The sequence below is a fragment of the Heterocephalus glaber genome, unplaced genomic scaffold (assembly GCF_053883595.1).
Source record: "Heterocephalus glaber isolate CG9 unplaced genomic scaffold, H.glaber_assembly_v1.0 deba00001729, whole genome shotgun sequence".
Lineage (NCBI taxonomy): Eukaryota > Metazoa > Chordata > Mammalia > Rodentia > Bathyergidae > Heterocephalus > Heterocephalus glaber.
In genome coordinates, this window is record NW_028258440.1 from 11,084,973 (window position 1) to 11,104,102 (window position 19,130).

General features: G+C 36.2%; 1 protein-coding gene across 5 annotated transcripts in view; it reads left to right on the top strand.

Moving 5' to 3' along the window:
- Positions 1-19,130, top strand: part of Tenm1 (teneurin transmembrane protein 1) — an 837,569-nt gene that overhangs the window by 718,307 nt on the left and 100,132 nt on the right. For all 5 annotated transcript variants that reach the window (XM_087199780.1, XM_087199781.1, XM_087199782.1 and 2 more), the window contains 3 exons: positions 3,241-3,490; positions 11,583-11,603; positions 16,461-16,693. In XM_087199780.1, the coding sequence (XP_087055906.1) occupies positions 3,241-3,490; positions 11,583-11,603; positions 16,461-16,693 (504 nt within the window). The remainder of the gene's footprint in view (positions 1-3,240; positions 3,491-11,582; positions 11,604-16,460; positions 16,694-19,130) is intronic.

Genomic DNA, 19,130 nt, shown 5'->3' on the forward strand with positions numbered 1-19,130 from the left:
AGTTGGCCTTCATATAAATAATGTGTGTTGTCCTAGGATCATTTGATTCTGTTTTCAAAATGAGCACGTGTGGCAGAATAAACTGGAAGGGAGGCAACAGTAATTGATCAAAATTTCCAAGAACATAAACAAAATATATTCAGAGAAACCTTTTGCAGAAGATTTGGTGTTAAATCATTGTTGCTAGATGGTATGGCGTGGTTCCATGTAATGGAAGCTTAAACAGATCCTTGAAACAACAAAAAAACCTTTCAAAATGATCTATTTTTCTGGGGCAATACAAAAGGGGTTTGCCCATTTTTGTTTTGATTGCTTCAGCTTTAAACAGGAATGGTAATTTCAGTACATGGGCACTTTAGTACCTTGCATGAAAGCAAGACATCAATTGTTGAGATGTAATCAGAAAGTACTTTGCCTTATGTTTTATTTCCTTTAATCATTCTTCTTTTTTGATGGAGTACTGGGCTTTTTAATCAAAAAGGGGAGTTTTAGAATGCAGGCTTAAAAAAATGGGTTAGAATAGCTATCTTTAGTGTTTAAATTGCCAGGAGCCTCATAATAACATGTCATTTTGAGGGTAATTGTTAACTATACTGTTATATTGATATAAAAAAATGGAGACCTACCTGTGAAAATAGATGCTAATAGCAAATCTGGTGTTCGCAAGCCAGTAATTGGAAAGATTTTTGAATAATATACCCTATAGTGCATTGCTGAAGTAGTGACATGCTAAACAGTGGTTCCCTTATTTATTAAAGAATATATCATAGTGTCATTGGTAGGATATTCTATTATCAAGAATTAGGAGATTTCTTTTCAGTGATGCTGTGCAACTGTCATTTCAGGTCTCATTCACTTCTAACTCATTTAAACTCTAATATTTATCATACTACAATTAAAGGTGTTTAATGAAGTTCAGTCCTATTAATCTTACTTAACTATCTAAATCTTTAGAAATTTCTTTACAGACTAATAAGCTTATTAATAAAATAGTAAGAAAAAAGTGCTTCTCAGGATATTTCATAGTTCAGTAATAAAAGACTAATTTGTTGGGGTGTAATTCACAGCTGCTCTTGCAAATCATATGTTGAGAAAGAAATCAGAAATCATCCTGGTAAGGAAAGTGAAAATATTTAAATTTGAAATCCAAAAACCATATGATGGATGGTATTTCTGTTTCCTGAAAGGCCCCTTCCAAATATATATTGGTGCCATGGTATGCATATTTTACCCTCTTATTTATTTTTTCCACCAATGTTCCCATGTTAGAGTGAGCAATAGTTTCTATTGTAGAACTGTAGGACCAAACATTGGAAGGGAACTGAGGAAGACATTTCAGGAAATGTTCAGGGATAGTAACAGGCAGTCTGAAGAGATAGATTATGGGGGGCAAGAGAGAGATAAATAAGACTGCACAGTGTAAGTGCATTCATTCATTTGCTGTCAGTTACTTCAGTCTGACACATTGGCATGCCTTCTCACAACATGGGTGTTTCACCTGCCCCGGCTCTTCTGGGCTGACTGGAGCGATTTAGCCTGGCACCACTTGTTCCTTAGATTTTCTGCCCAGGCTCAATGGGTTTACAAAAATCATTGGGATTTGGACAAGGAAACTGCAAGAGACTCAAAGCTTATTTTCAACATTTACTGAGCACTTACAATGACTTGGCCTCAGATATTGGCATTAAAATATAGAAAGGAATAAGACAGAAACTGCCTTCAAAGAGCTCATTCATGTCTAATGGGGAAGAAAGAGAAGTACTGAAAATTGTATCATACAATGTAGCAAATTTTATAATAGAGCTATGGAAAAACAAACTATAGGCACACAAGGAAGGAGGGACTAACTTCCTGGGCAGGACATTGGAGAAGACTTGAGCTGCGCTTTCAAGAACTTCCCCAAGCACACAAGATGAGATGAGTACTCATTATAGAGGGAATAATATGGTACAAAACCAGAGAGGTATGGAAATATGTGAAAGTAACTTTAAATAGTTTACTATGGCTGAATCTCAAGATACAAATAACACTGTGATGAGAGAGGAGAGTGAAGTAAACAGAGTCAAATCATGAAGGACTTTGTATGTATGAACAATAAGCAATGTGTCCCTTATCCTATAGTGGAAATATAGCTATTGAATAATTTCAACATATGGACTGAAATAATCTCTATGGAAAAAGCGTGGACAATGGTTTGGAGATGGGTATGAATGGAGACCAGTGAAGTTTTAAAAAACTGAATTAAAGCAATAATAGCAGGGATGAGGACAAAATGGATTCAATAAATTTTAGGAGATAGGCTCAATGAGAGTTGGTAATTAATTAGGTTTAGAAAATGAGAGGAAGAGTCGCAGTGATGCTGATTTCCAATTTAGTTAACTATATGACCGAGATACTCATGGGATGAGTAGAGAACACAGAAGGAAGGGAAAGGTCTGGTAAGGGATGCAAAAAATAGGGAGTTTAGTTTTAAACTTTTTGATTTTGAGGTACCCATGAGGTATCCAAGTAAATTCAACTGGGAAATTGCATATCAGTTGAAAGCTCTTGGTAGGAGAAAATTTCAGCCTATAGAGATGGGAGTTAAAGCTGTGGGTATGGGTGAAACTGCCCAAACAAAATGCCTGCAAAGCATTTTCATAAGACAACATCTCAGTTCCCTGTACTGATGATAGTGAGATATGGTCCAAAAGAGTAGCAAATTCAAGTCCCGTTCATATATCTCTGAAGTGCATTCTAGCAATAGGATTACTTTCCTTTTCACAAAAGTAGATTACCTCATGATTGTGTTTTGCCAAAGCCAGTATTACAATAGACTGATATTCTCTTTTCAAGAACCAGTTGTATAGTGGGGGTAATTTGACCTCAGATAGGTGTGTTCCAGGCATCAGGAGATGGCCAACCAGAGTTGAAACCTTAGCCACAGATGATTCACAGAGACTAGAGTGAACAGGAGATCACTCTAAAAAGTTAGTCATAAGATACTTTATTGAGGCATTTAGAATCAGCATTAAAGGGACTCATTTTCTGTCCCTACATCACAGACAGACAAACTGAGGCAGAGTGTTATATTACTATTTGTTGTAATTATGAAGGTAAGCAAAATGAAAATCAGTGTGTTTCACTTTCAGTTTCTCTTATGCAAAACCAAACTCCCCATTTTGAACAGAGAAAAATATAAATGTTGCCAAGATTATTGTGTGGTAATTATTTTTTTAATCTCCTTTTTTGTGTGTCTAGGAATCATACATAAAGGAAATGGAGAAAATATGTTCTACTCCCAGCAACCCCCAATTATAGCAACCATAATGGGTAATGGACACCAAAGGAGTGTAGCTTGCACCAACTGCAATGGCCCAGCTCATAACAACAAACTCTTTGCTCCTGTTGCCTTAGCTGCCGGCCCTGATGGCAGTGTATATGTTGGTGACTTCAATTTTGTAAGGCGAATATTTCCCTTGGGAAACTCCATTAGTATTTTGGAATTAAGGTAAGTCTTCTCTAATCTCTGTTTGCCTAGTGTTTGGGGGTTTTTTTAAGCCTTCGTGAGGTAACATGAAGAGACAGGGTATTGCCAGAAAGTGTAAAAAATTCCCTAAGTTGCAGTAATAGGAATAATGGTCAGTGTGCCCCTTCCTCCTACTTGAAGAAACCTTGAGCACTCTTTTGGAGGACCAGACAATATTAACATCCCTGAATTCGAAGCTTTCTCTGTGTACATTGTTTTCACTGACACAAATCTTAATACTTCCAAGTGGTCAGGTAAGTAACTCACTCACTGATGGCCATTGTCGACCCTAATAAATAATATCTACCCCATGATAGCAGGTAGAGGTATTGCCAGATCCAGAAGGCTAAACTTCCTAAATTCTTTAGGTCCAAACTTTTGAAGTGGACATTTCATATAGAAGAAAATTAAAGTCTATTTTTTCATGGCATGATGAAGAAAGAATTAGTTCTCTGCCTTTAAAAACTTAACCCCATGATTATTAAAGCATTTTCTTATTCCATTCTAGAAATTTTCTTGAGACCAAAAATGTTAACATTTTTTGTAAGGAGTTCATATCTTTTGTTATTCCATAATGATAGAGATTACACCTAAATAGACTGTGGCTTCATCAGCTTATTTCTTGTCTTTCTGAGGCTATGAGACAAAATATATTCCCCTGGAGTCCAAGAAAAAGGAAGTATTGACCCCCATCCCATTAGAAATAAATAAACCTGCTTCCTCTCTTCTGGGTAAAAATGGTAGAGCTTTTTTTCTAATTGATTATGAAAGATTTAACCCTGAGAAATGCCTCTGAAAATTTAAGCGAAAAGTTTCTCTATATTCCAGAAGATTTTGATGCCATCCCAGGAACTACTCCATAAAATCATTTTTGACTCAGGCATCTTTTCATAACCTCAAAAATAGTGACTGAGATAGCAGACACCGCATTGATGAAAAAAATTGCATGTTCAAGTACTATCAAGGCAAGTCACTTAATCTTATTTGTCAAATTGACTGGATTAAGAGACTCCCTAAGCAGTGATTGAATCACAGATACACTATACTCATCAGTGGATTACTCCACTGATACTCATAGCTAAATGTGCTATTAGAAAATGGGGCCCAATTGGAAGAGGTGAATGACTATGGGCATGCCTTTGGAGGGTATTTCTTCACTGGCACTCTTCCCTTGTGCTCTGATTCCTGAACACTATGAAATAAGTAGCTTTACTCCACCCCAGCCTTCCACCATGATGTTTCTGCCTTGGAGCCAGCCAAATAGGGACTGAAATCATGGGCCAAATAAACCATTTCCTGGTTTAAGCTGTGTATGCCAACATCTTGTCCCAACAAAGAGAAATCTGGCTAATACACAAGGCCAGTCAAAATACATGAGAAACTTTGTGTTATTTTTATTTAAAACCTATGTTCACTGTAGCATGGAAATTTGAATTTATGATGGCATTCCTCAAAATTTTTCAGATTGGCATGTTTGATTTGGGATCTACCCTCCTTTTCTCAGACTGAGTTATTCCTTTACACCAAGGTGAGGAAATCTTCTTGTCCCAAGCCCCAATCCATTTTTCACATTAATTCATTCCAGCTTTAATACATTTCTTAATTATAATTGCAAACACTGTCATAGGGAAGAAAGCTGTTAAATCCCTTGGCTAATAAAAAATATACTGTTAAGACTTTATAAAGACAAAACACACCAGCAAGTGTAGAGAGTTATTAATCATAGCCCCCTACCATAATCAAGTGTTCTTATACCTCAGGATGCCACGTCTCATGGGGACTTGTGATTTCCAGTAATATATTTCTTTGGGCACCTACTTACTGGAAAGTCAACAAGGCCCAGATGCTTATATGCCTGGATTTGGAAATGATTTATACATTTTACATTGTTTTCAAAACCCTTAGGGTGTTTAGAACATCTACATGATGCCAAACACGGATGGAAGCACTGAGCAATTCAGTTGACATCTGAACATTTTCAGTCATGCAGATACTGGTTGTCAAGCAAAGATCTTGTCTTCATTGAGCTCATGGAATTAACCTTATGACATCTGTATAGCCAATCCCTAAATGCCTGACTCCTCAAAGGAAAAATAGTGAAATTATCTATAAAAATAATATAAAGAAGCACCAGCTAAATTTAGTCCTACCCTTGGTAATTTAAATGTAAATTTACCTAAGGTGGAACAATTGTCATTCATTAATGAGCTTTTCTCTTGGTCAAGGATCCTTAACCATTTACAAATTTGCATTTTAGTCTGAAGTACCTTATGACCTTCAACGCAAAGTTATTTGAAGTATAAAGTAGAATAACTTGAACCTTAGTTGCAAAGTGATTATCTCTTTATAAAGAAAAATTAGTTTTCTGACAGTTTGGAATATTGTTTAATGCCTCTATTCATTCTTAAACCATAACACCATTTTCTCTCATTGTCATAGATCGTCAGACACAGAGGCCCATACACAGCATGAATTCATACACCCAGGCTTTCCAACTTAGTCTACATCTCGCTGGCTGCCTTTTATGACCTATAATTTTTTTCAATAATTTTGCTTACATTTTTTATTAGCCCCAGATGTCTTTGCGAATCTATTTAAGGTATGCGCCTTCTCCCTGAAAAAAAAATTACGCAAACAAATAATCACTCAAAATTTCACATATGATTAAAGTGATCACATTTTTCCCTCCTTTGATCCCGCCCAATTGCACCAGCAGCCTGTCCCTATACCAAAGTCCTATCACCGACTCATGGTTAGGATCTCTCGAATTAAATTCAATGAGAAAAACAATTCTCTCTTCTCTACTCCAAAACTGCTGTGATTGGCTGTCTAAGAAATAAGCTGATTGGATACACATGATCATTTCGATCTAATTGATAGATAACTCCCTACTTGACTATATAGTCAAGATCATCAGACCAATTTATGTCAGCACACATTTGTCATGTTCACCCAGAAATTAATGTAGCTCTTATTAGATTCACTTTTTTCAAAAACCATCTATCCTGACCAGTAACTTATGTGTGTATATTGAATCTTTCAAAGACAATTGGTGGATTTATATATTTGCTTTTTAACTTTTCCAGATTAAAACTTCCTAGGGAAGAACAAGTTGATTTAATAAGGTCATGCTATCTTAAGAACCATGTTACTGAATTTTGCTGTGTTTAGATAGAAACTTCATTTTGTACCAGTTTTGTTTTTGTTGTTAAGATCAGTTAATTTAATTGCTCCTAGCACTATGTAATTAGTCATCTGACTTGGTTGAGTCATCTGTTTCCCTGGAAACACAGACTAATATAGTCACTTTTATTGGTTATTCAAAATTGTGAACAGAGGAGCAATAGTGTTAACAGGTTTTTATAGAAAACAGGTTATTATTGAGGACCTTCTAGATTTTGACCTGCTATCATATTATATCCATCATGTAATGTAATTACTTTGTACTCTACTTCTTTTTCTATAAAGTTGAATTTAAGTTTATATTCTTTCATCCTCTTATAGGTCTTATATAATTTAACTTGTTTTGAGATCCACAGATGGGTAGATTCAGCCCAAGGTTTGATGCATTTTGAGAGGACACAAAGTTTTCCCCTAATGGATGTCTTTCTCTCCTTCCTTTTGTTCCATATTTAGGCTACATTTAACAATTCCAGATTCCTCTTGGCATTTTAGAGATTGGAAGACTACAGATTTTTCCAATTTCATTCCTCCTGATCCAGAGTATCTCCAATTGAGCTTCTTTCGTCTGACCTCAACATAATTTCATTTTTGTTAGTTGCCAATCATGTATTTTCTCTTGTTGGTCCCCGATTGGCTGAATAAAGAAAGGAAAAGTCAATGATATCATTGTCTTTAGTTACCTGCCAAGAGACATACCATTTCTTGTTATTTAAATCAACAGTACTCCTTTGCCTGTTTTCTACAGATTTTATCCATAAATGTACATCTCAGTACTTCTTTTCAGTGGAAGACTGAGGCGCAGTAATAAACTTGAAGGATTTGCAAAAATATATTCTCTGAAGAAATTTAAAAATGGATTCAGATCTATATAGGATAGTTTAGGTCTTCGTTTTCCTAGGGATTTGCTCCACATGTAAATACATAAACACACTTATTTCAGTAGCATAAAAGTAATATCACAGATATGTGAGCTTAACATTAGGAAGATCCATGAAGATATCAGGTCCAGTATCATTCCCAGTTTATGCCTGATAGTTTGTCATCTCTACTTTTTGACCTCTTTCAATAATGTGAACTTTAAATATTTCTCAAGAAACCTGACTGGACCTTTGGATGCCTCTGCTAAAAAAAAAAACCCTCCCTTATATTCAACTTAAATCTACCTTCATGAAACATCCACATAAGAGTGGCAAATGTTAGTGTCTGAGACAGCCCAGGAATCACTTATCCCTTTCACTGGACAAACATTCACAAGTGAGAAAAAAGACATCATAAATTCTTAAGCTTTTTCTTCTTCAGTTCAAGCATTCTTGAGTCCTTAAAGTATTTCTCATCAATTATGATTGCTTTTTTTTATTAATCATGGGCTCAGGGCCACTTTACAGTTTTCTTAAATTAACAGAGATAATTATATAAGTAATATAGGAGATATCATATCAAGTGCTTTGCAAGAATTCAAATATATAATATCCCCTTGGTCCCCTCTCATCTTCTAATTTCACAATTCCATTAGAAAACCCATGAAGTATAACTGGAAGTGATTTATTCATTATGAAAAACCTTATGCTGCTATTTTTTGGAATTCTGCTATTCTCCGGATATTTATTTTATCCTTACCTTAAAAATGAAAGAGAAAAGAAAATAAGAGGCTGGTAAATGCTCCTTGGTACCCTGAGTAATTTGGACTCAACAAATGTCAATGTGACATGAAAATTTCTCTTGAGATTTTACTGTTTCTTTTCCAATGACTGGTTAATATTTCTTGCATTGTTCTTAGGACTTGACTCCTGTCATGGACTGGAAATGGAGGAGACCTAAAATAGCACGCATATAGGGGCAGTTAGCATGCTGAGGGGCAGCTCGGGTGCTACAAATACTAAAAATACTCAAAAGTTCTATCCACCTCACCCACTGGTTATCTTCAGTCTCCAAAGTTTCACTGGTCACCCTCAGTGTCCAAAATATCCTTTGTTAAAAAATGTGTTGCTTCGAATTAAGATATAATATCTCTTAGAATCCTAACATAGGAGTTTTTCTTAGAATGGCCAATAAAGCTAAAATCATCCACTAGTCTGCGCACATGCATTCATTTGTCAGATTGATCCTCACAGAGACTGCTAGCTGAAAGCAGGGCTCTGAAACACAAGATGGGCAAGTTGTGATAAGGGTGAGGGATAGAGGCAGAGCATGGGGGAAGTTGGTCTTAGATATTCATTTCTGTGGTGGGAAGCCCTAAGAAGTCAGTGATAGGCAAGAGTGAGCACTGGGTTTGCAAAGGAAGGAGACCATGAAAAGACAAGCAGGGAAGGCAGTTCTTACCACCAAATATACCTGGCCAAGAATAAGAAAAGAAGCCAAGGAGAGCTTGAAGAACAAGTAAAGTATTGCTGCTATTACCAAGCAAGCCATTCAAACTCCCATGATGCCAAGTCACTAGACAATGGCTCCAATATTGGCATATATCCTATTTTCCATTATTTACCTCACAAAAATATAAAACTAATATATAGTACATTATATTAAATGAAAGAGGCCAGGCAAAAAAGGACAAATATTATATGATTCCATTTATGTGATATATCCAGAATAAGCACATCTGTAGAGATAGAAATCAGATTTTTAATTGCCTAGGACTGAGGGAGGAGTGAATGGGAAGTGACTTAGCGAACAGTACTGAATTTCTTCACAAGATAATAAAAATGTTCTGGATTTGGATAATAGTAACAGTTACACAACTCTGAATGTATTGGAAACTGTTGAATATGTTTTAGAAGGGTGAATTTTATGGTATATCAATTGTATCTCAATAATTTCTTTTAAATTAAAAAGGAGAGTAGATGTACCTTTTCATCACTTGGATCCTGAGAAAATCAAAGATCAATCCATAGACACTATCATTAAGAGTATCTCTTGCTCTAAAAAGATTTGCAATTACACTCCTTTCTCCTCCTCACTCATGGCAGCCTTCAAGTCAGTCAGTTGCCAGGTGCTTAAGCCCACTGAGGGGCCCAAGCTCTTGTGAAGAGCTCACACATGGGCACCTCAGCATGTAGTCGGTTACTAGCTAGACAGCAAGCTGACTTTGGTGGTAGGTCAATTTTAAATCCTTAAGTAAAAGTAATTTTGAGACAGAACAAGGTCACACACTGGAAATAAATTCCATCATTTTCACTTCCTCCCTCTGAGATGTTAATGAGAGAAGCTGCTCTGCATAATATAGGACATCTTTCCAAATTCACAATGACATTATTGGCAGGATCAGAAGCAGCTGCAAGAAAATCAAACCAACCCCCTCCCTACTCCTCGCCATGGCCTAAGAATTTCAAAACCCTTTGTAGCCACAGAATGAGTCTTTCTAGCATTTTCACAGCTAAACTTCCTCCAGGAGAATCAATTGTGCTACAGTGATGAGAGCCAGCCTCAAGTACACTCACCCTATAATTTAGAGGCACAAAAGCCGGCAAGTGTGTAAGAGATAAAGAAACTGAAAAAAGTGCAAATGCCTGAGGGCAGGTTTCTAATCAGATCTCAGCATTCTTACTGGTTGACCTTGTGGCAGCCCACAAGATACCTACCCTTTTGAGATGAGACAAGGAAAGAGAAAAGTCAGTGGACCCTGATCTGTGGCCCAGCTGGGAAAATCCCAGAAAGGTTCTTTTTCAAAAGAGTTGAATCCATTTTAGCAGATGGTTCAAATGAAAGAATTTTGTATCTTTTCTTCTTCCCTGACATTCCAAAGAGTAAAACTGTTTTCTAGTTTAGAAAAAAAGGTTTATTATCTTTGTGTTTTCAAAATGACACAAAGCCCAGATTTAAAATGATTTTTAAAATTAAAATGACTATTTCAGAGATGATTATAGCCTTTTAATTCCAGGCAGATTTGACCCAAAGTCAGGCCTGTACACAGATTGCCCCCCGTGTGAAAAGCCTTTATCATGTCACAGAGTGAACCGCCCTAGGCAATACTCCTTGCCAAGAGGCTCACAGATCAGGGGCTGCCAAAATGTTCTGCTTTTCTGGGCTGACAATCCTGTTTTGCCCACCCTAGTTGCACCCTTGGAACATGGATGGCTGGAAGACACTAGGCTTTAAGGGTTGATGTAGTTGATGCTTTATTGAAGCTGTTTTAATGCAGCAGATTTGATGCCAGGGACATTCTGTCATAGTCTAAGAAAAAACCTTCATATTTTCAAACTTGTTGAGAAGCTTTCTAATATTGTTAAGGAATATGCACAATAAATATCCCTATCTTATCCCTGAGATCAGGTAAGTGACTTAAGGTTAGGGTTAGAATGTCTGTCCAATACAGGACTGTCCAACAAAACAGTGATTTTATGTTTTAATAGAGTGTCTGTCAAAACAGAACTTAGAGTAATCAGATCATTTGAAGGGAGTGTTTCTTCAACTCCTAGCCCAGTGGTTCTTATGGTGAATCTTATTCTGTATCGAATCATCAGCTGAGTTTGTTAAAAATAAAATCCACAAAAAAGAATAAATAAATAAAACGAAATGAAATCCACAAACCCCCACCCCTATATCAGGATTCTGATTTAGGGATGGGGAGAGCACCAGGAAACTGCACATGGGCAAGAACTCAAATGACTCTGATGAAGATGATCCAGGCAAAACCTTTTGAAAAACTTGCCTTAGAGTTAGGCCTACCCACCAAGCAAGACATACAACAAGCTTTACACCATCTTAGGAGGAGAAGCCTGGAGAGATTGAATTGACTTTGGTTACACAGTCAACAAAATGGTCCCTGTGGAGTCTCTCTAATTGCAGCAAAGTGAATTAGGAACTGGTGTGTCTGGTTAGATTTGATTTGTTGAATGATACTGATGACTCTCTATTTGCTTTTACTTGCCACTCGTGGATACCTTGTGCACCCTAGAAACAGAGATACCAGACACAGGTAAGCAAATCACATGGGATGCTCCCTCTGTCCCTTCTTCACCTAGGAGTTTACCTCCTAAAGATGTGCTAACAGGGAAATGTTGCTTCTTAAATGAGGTTAAAGAAATACTGTGAAAGTCAATTTGGAAATTATGATGCAGGTAAGTGTCTTCCAAAAGAAGAGGAATGCCTCTCCTGGAGGAATAGCACGTAAGGAAAAGAAAACAAGTGAAAGCTGGCAGTTCAGTACTCCATGGGAAAGCAAGGCTGTAAGTCTCATCATGTTTCCCAAAGGTGACATCACAAATGAGTCCATAAGTTCAAAAGATTTGATGTTTTCAAGTTGCAGGTAGAGAAGTAATACAGCAATCTTTCTAGGTCCAAGAACATAGTTGACAAGTGTACTGAAAGTGACAATTATGACCTTCTTTAATAAGATATTTTATTTTTTCTTTGCTGTAACCTCATGGTTTCTATTTCTTCCTACCAAAAAATAGTAGTAGAACAGTCTACACTGACCATTTACTGTTTAATGACACTGCCACACATTGCTCTACAATTCATCATAACGAGTATTTCTATTCAATTTATTTATACATTACAGTTGTCAAAACTTTCTAAATTCTTGAAATTGAAAGAAGAATATTAAATTTGTGCACTTCCAAATGGCAATTGTCATAAAAATGGTACCAATAGGATTTTTAATTTGGACTGCATTTGGGACCTAACACTTTCTAAATTCCAAAGCACAAGATCACCCTTACTACTTTGACATAACTGATTCCTTAAGCAAATTAAGCTAGTTGTCAAATTGCTTACTGTTAAAGAGTTGCACAGTATTAATTATAAGCATTAATTATCCATTTAATAATCCACGTGATTTTTTAACTAGCATGCAAGAAGTAGTCTTTGCTAACTTCAAGGGCACTGTTTGAATATAAAACTAACCAGAAGTTGACAGCAAGTCTAACACCCAAATTATATATATAAAAAACTTCACATATTTCAAATTGCAATATAAATTTAGACACGAGGGATTAAAGCAAATTGGAAAATTGGAATGTAGTACAGTGGTTTTTCTTTCTCAGGTGTGGCATATTTTCAAAAAGTAGAAAGAAATCAGTCTCAAAAGAGCTGAAGTGCACTTGGGAAATGGCATGAAATAGCAAGAAATTACATACCAATATAGGGGACGTTCCTGACTGTTGGCTGTCAAGAAAATAACATTAATCAGGTTTGATTTGGTATGTCAGGCTGTTCCATTTTCTAAAAGCCAGTACAAAAAATTTGAGAAAAAGATTGCTGAACAAAATAAAGCATGTAACTCAGAAGGCAGCAACACCGATTTTTTTCCACTTTCAGAACAAGAACATTCTGATGGTATTTTGCACACATAGTCACATATGATCTAATCTAATCTTGGTAAGGCCCAGACTTGTTAGTGACCCTGGGCAAGCCCTCTAGTGTATGGATTTCCCCAGCTGAGATTTGAGAAGAATGCTAATTCTAACTTTCCTCACAGGCACATTGGAAATATTCAATAATGAATGAATGCAATGCATTCCAAAGTACTTTTGTGTGGATAACATTTCTCTTGGAAAAATAGCCCATGGACTCTTCCTAAGCAAAGCATGATTAATCTGACTCAGTTGAAACTGCACAAGCTGGCTACAAAGTATTGCAGGGGGTTTTTTTTGGGGGGGGGGGGGTGCAGCCCCTTCTTTGTTCTAGAAAGATCTAAACACATTGGGGAAATTTTGTTCTGAAGGTAAAAATTGAATGAAATATGTAAAAAACTTTCACTCAAACCACTATTTAAGAAGTCTTTACTACAGAGATGCCTTGTTTAGTAAAATTGCCAATTCATTGCTGGAGTGTGTTGAGGCCCTTTACCGCTTATGTACAGCATCTAACATGGTGGTTCCAGGGTTGAAGAAGTCCCTGGAATCTACCAGATAATCTTATCTCAATGCAGGTAAGTAGAAAAAAAATCAAATATTCTGATTGGACCTGATTTTTTTCTAATGAAAGCTGTAAACTGAGTCTCAATTTAGTATTTGCCAGCCTTATTATTATAATTATTAACATGCATAAATATGCTTAGAGGGTAAATATAGTGAACAACATGCCACTCTTAAATGTATCTTTATTCTGATGACCCACTTTCCTTCCATTTTCCTTCACTAAGTAGTCAAGGCCTGAAATCTTTTATGTCTTAGTTCATGCCAGTTTAGTTCAACACTTACTAAACACCAATCCTGTTAGGCACTCTATTTGGACCAAAAGACAGAGAGAATATAGTCCCTTGTTGCAAAGAGTTCACAGTGTAGTTGGAGAGAATGAAGGAGAGAGAGAGAGAGAGAGAGAGAGAGAGAGAGAGAGAAATACTGCTTATTCCCAGCACCCAGATTACTGGTACAATTTTTCAATAAAAGGAATAAAGGGTCCTTGGAGAAATAGTTGATTCTAGGATTGGGGCAAGGAATATACAAAATGAATCTGGATCATCTCATAATGCTAGAAAGAAATATTGTCTCAGCTAGATCAAGGTCCACCACATCAGTGATAGTCATGTTGATAATTTGTACCCTTAATATGACTTGATCAAAATGGTACTCATCAGACACACTTATCTAGAGTAGAGAGACATCTGAACAGTACTCCCTAAAACTGTTAAGGTCATCAAAACCAAGAAAAGTACGAAAGGCTATCACAGCACGGAAGACCATAAGAAGAAAATGTGATTAGATATAATTTGGTGTCCTGGATTGGAGCAATAATTCCATTTAAATTTTAATTTTTATTAGTGCATGTTTTCAGTGCATGTTTACCTTCACTGTGGGGAGTTGCTATGTGTACATATTACATCTTAATTCTTTCTACATCCTCTTCCCCTCCTCCTTCCCTCAACTCCCTCCATCTGTTGACTCCCTTACCATTTGCAAAAAATCTCTATCCTTATTTCCTATTATCTATCTTTTATTTGGAGCAATAGATTTTTAAATGATAATAAATGTAAAAAATGCTGCTATTTCACAAATCTTTCTACTCATTTCTCTCCCTCTACCTTTTCTATTGTAATACTTGGACTTATGAGTCATCCCCTTTTTATTTATCTATCTCCCCCACTAGACTGCGAGTTTCATGAAGAATGAAGCTTTATCTTGCACATGAGTCTCTAGACCATACCACAGATCTTGGGCACATTATAGGCACTTAGTAAATGCTTTCTTAAAATGAATTTATAAACATCTAATGCAGAAAAGATACCAAGGAAGGAGTTTAGATGAAAGAGGATGGGGCCTTGGACTACTGACATCAGAGATAAAGATCAGTGAGCAGAGTAGAAATGATCTTAGAAGGTGGAATTAAAAAAAAATAAAACATGTTGTTTCACTGGGTGTAAGGAATGTTGGAAAGAAGGAGTTGAAAAAGAACAGCTTCCAGTTTCTGGCTTAGGCAACTGTGCGCTAAGTGGAGCTCTGGGCATTGAGGATATTAGAGATTAACAAGGAAACGTTGCTGTCCTCCAAGCTCTCACGGTTTACTGAAGGGGATACAGACACATAAACAAAAAATTTCATACATGTAATCCCCTTAAGCATAGTGCCTGACTAAAACCTCAAAAAGGCATTTGAGGATGAATTAAGCAAAGAGAGGCTTGTATACCACACGAAGGAACATTACAAGGCTTTTAAAAATGATAGCCAAGTGATCAGAATAGTCTTACAGGGAGTATAGATAAGTAGGATTAAGATCTCAAAAACATTTTCTATGTGCCAAACTATAGAACATATTCCAGGACAGAGATGATGAAAGAATTAATGTAATGGTAGAAGGAATGGAAGAGGAGAATAACTATGAGAGCTAGCATACATACATAGTCACACGTAAAGAGAAAAGGACTCAGGATTTCCAGGTTTTGGGCTTGAATAATGTCAGTAGTACACGAACCTTAGATTCAAGTAAAATATCCCCAAAGCTAAAGTTACAGAAGCCATTGAAAAGAATTAAATTAAGCCAAGCTCAGTGACATATGCCTGTAATCCTAGCACTGTGGGAGCTGAGGCAAGAGGATCACAAGTTCAAGCTCAGCCTAGGTAACTTAGCAACTAAGTGAAAATAACATGAACTTCTCTGAGAATATGTAATTGAAGAGTTTCAACAATGCCAAAATCTAGTCAAGGTAACTTTGATGTCAATTTTAGGAGGTATGGGTATATGACTATACACTTATATAATTATCATTCTAACTTTAAAAAGTTAAATATAATCAATTATTTTATATCCTGAAAGAAGAGAAATAGATTAGAGAAGTAAGGGTCAACTGAAAAAAGGGAAGCTTGGAGATGAAAAATATGGCAGTGTGTCTCTAGCATGATTCTTCCTCATCAACACACTGCTAACTTTTGGCATGTCTATTTGTTGACAATAGGAGGATTCTAGGTCCCCAAATAAGGAAGAAAACCCAGAGGAGAAGTAGGTTTATGAGGAATGGCAAAGGTAAAAAAAGAAAATAACTCGTGTTTCTAGGTGACTGTATGACATTCAGGCAGTCATCCAGTTGGTAGTTAGTTAACAGGGTATGAAAAGTATGAGAAAAGTTATCTCCTGGGATTTTTTTGTTCTCTATTTTTTCTACCCTCGAATAGTATTTAAATGTCAGCATCATTTCAGTTAGCAGTACACATTGGATTTTTTCAGACTTAGACCCATTATGAGAAAAAGAAGTGGCTGTCCCATTGGTGTATAAACAGGAAGATACGTGAATTCTTTTATCTGTTAAGAGAATTTTCCATGTGTGACATAAGGCAGGCCCCGGGGGGGTGCATGTTGAATAAATTGCTCAGAATAACTTTACTTTTCTCTTCCTTAGCACAAGCCCAGCTCACAAATACTTTCTGGCTATGGACCCTGTGTCTGAATCACTCTATCTATCAGACACCAATACTCGAAAAGTCTATAGGTTGAAATCTCTGGTAGAAACAAAAGATCTGTCCAAGAATTTTGAAGTGGTGGCAGGAACCGGTGATCAGTGCCTTCCCTTTGATCAGAGTCACTGTGGAGACGGCAGGAGAGCATCAGAAGCTTCATTGAACAGCCCTCGAGGTAAAATTAATTAATTAACTAATAGTAATAATAATAATCCTTCTTTGGTTATCTAAAGATTTCATTTGCCTTTACAAATCCCTAAGGGTGTTGCAACACTGTACTCTATCTACACATTCTGACTCTGCCTGGACAACTTCTTTGAAATGTATCCCAGAAGATAGGTACATCCAGGTGAATTTTAGCCCATATGTGTTAGTCATCAATGTTATCATAAGCTTGAAATGTTTCCTTTCTGATTGATAAAATAACTTTTGCCCAGAGCCCTCTGAATTCCTTCCTAACTCTCCAACCTCTCTCAGAGTGTATCTCCCATAACCTGCCCAAAGTCCAGCAAATAAAGGGTTAACCTAGCCCACCACAGAGCCTCTAGGCCCAGCTCTGTGGGCTGCAGTGGATGGGATTAGGTCTGTGGAGTATGTTGAATATCACAGATCCTTAACATTTCTACCATTTTCTTAACAAACTTTAATAAACCTTCCATTAGTTTATCTAAATCATTCTTTCAATTTATAGCCTCTCTACCATAATTAATTCCTTTTGCTGTTTATTTATTTTTGTCCTCTGTGGTAGCTCTACCTCACTTTTATTTATTCTAAATGTACTTCTCAATCTTAAAAGACAAATCTTCAACTCCACTTGATTGTTTAAAATTTGTGAGCAAATCTGATTTTCAATTTTTTTTTTTGGTACCAGGGATCGAACTTGGGACCTTGTGCTTGCCAGGCAGGCAGTGGAACTACTGAGCTAAATCCCTGGCCCTTTTCCAATTAATTTTATAATTGTATAGACTTGGATCATATGCCCATCGTAGATAACTAAGCCAAAGCACAGCCAATTTTTTAGTCAGTCGTCATATATCACCTACTCTGTCTGCTTAATTATTTAATCATTCTTCTATTCCTTCTCGAAGATATGTGTGTATGTGTTTATTTTAGTGAGTTTTATAAAGTATTGGTTTTACTGGATTTTATGAAAACAATGTTTTTTAAATTATTACACAAATAATATATACATTTTGTGGAAAAATACAAAAATATTGAAAATTTTTAATTAAAATCACCATAAGCCTACCACATATAGAAAACCACCATTAATGTTTTAGTGTTTATGCTTTTAGACTTTTTCCATGTATATCATACATTTTAATTCTCTAGGAATGGAGTCACATTATACAATGCTGTTCTATACTGTGCTATTTACACTTGATGTATTATGAATGTCTTTCCATACCAAAAAATACAGTGACATCAATGTGTTCAATTTGTTAGATGGTACTATTATTTCAAATAGTAAGAGATTACTCTATTGCCATTTGCCATTTGTGATATTGGAATTAAATTCCAACTACAATAAAAATTTAAAGCTATCACTTTCTTCAATGTCTTTATCTTTCATAAAATCTTTCTGTATAACTCAGCCCTTCAATCTGAATTTCAACAGTGTCTACACTGCCCAATTAGCACTTGATTATATTTTATTTTATTTTATTTTATTTTGCTTTCCAGTTCTTTCAAGAATGGTGGGTTTTTCCTGTACACATAAATGGCTTTAGATGAGAAACTAACACATATTGTTAACCTTCTCCAGTTCCTCCACTAACTTTAAAACAGTGTGAAGAAGAGTATACATACTTATTTTGTAATTAATCAATTAACTAACTCATTTATGCAAGGTATTCCTAAAAGGAAATTCAATGATGTTTAAAAGAGGGGTTTTTTTGGCTAGGAGAGCACAGCACCCAAGTATTATGATAGTGTTTCTTTTTTTTCTGTGTCAGCTCTCATTTCTTACACATAGTAGGTCCATAACAAATATTTAATGAGTGAATGAATAACTCGGATACATCTTTCAAGGAAATGCATTAGTCTGGGTCCCACCTTTTTCAGTTTTAAAACTCTTGTGGGTATTAATGAGGATTTCTGCATTAAGAAAGAGAAGCATGACCTTGTAATGTGCTGGAAATTGTAATCTTGAGACAGGGTCTTGCGATGTAGTCCAGGCTGGCCTTGAACTCACTATGTAACCCAGGCTCGTCTTGAACTTGTGGTTATCCTCCTGCCTCAGGCACGTGCCACCACACCCAGCTGCTGTAATCCTCTTGAGTTGTTGTTAGTATGAAAACTACTCATCTCACCTACCAAATTCAACCTGCCACATAGAGAATAACTATCAAAATATCTAAGAATAAATATCTAATATTTTTCCAAATAAAGCAAGTAATTGGTTCTCTGCAGCTTTTTGGTTCAAAATTAGCAATAGAGTTCTGATGAAGAGGATTTACATGAATACTTGAAGCATCTGAAATGAGAGTGCCAAAATTTATATAACTATTAAAGCTAATATTAAACTAAGTTTTTCTTCTTGCCATAGCTAGTAGTATATTTTCCTTTGGCTTGATTCATTCATCTTTCTATCTAAAAGTGGCTTTTACCAT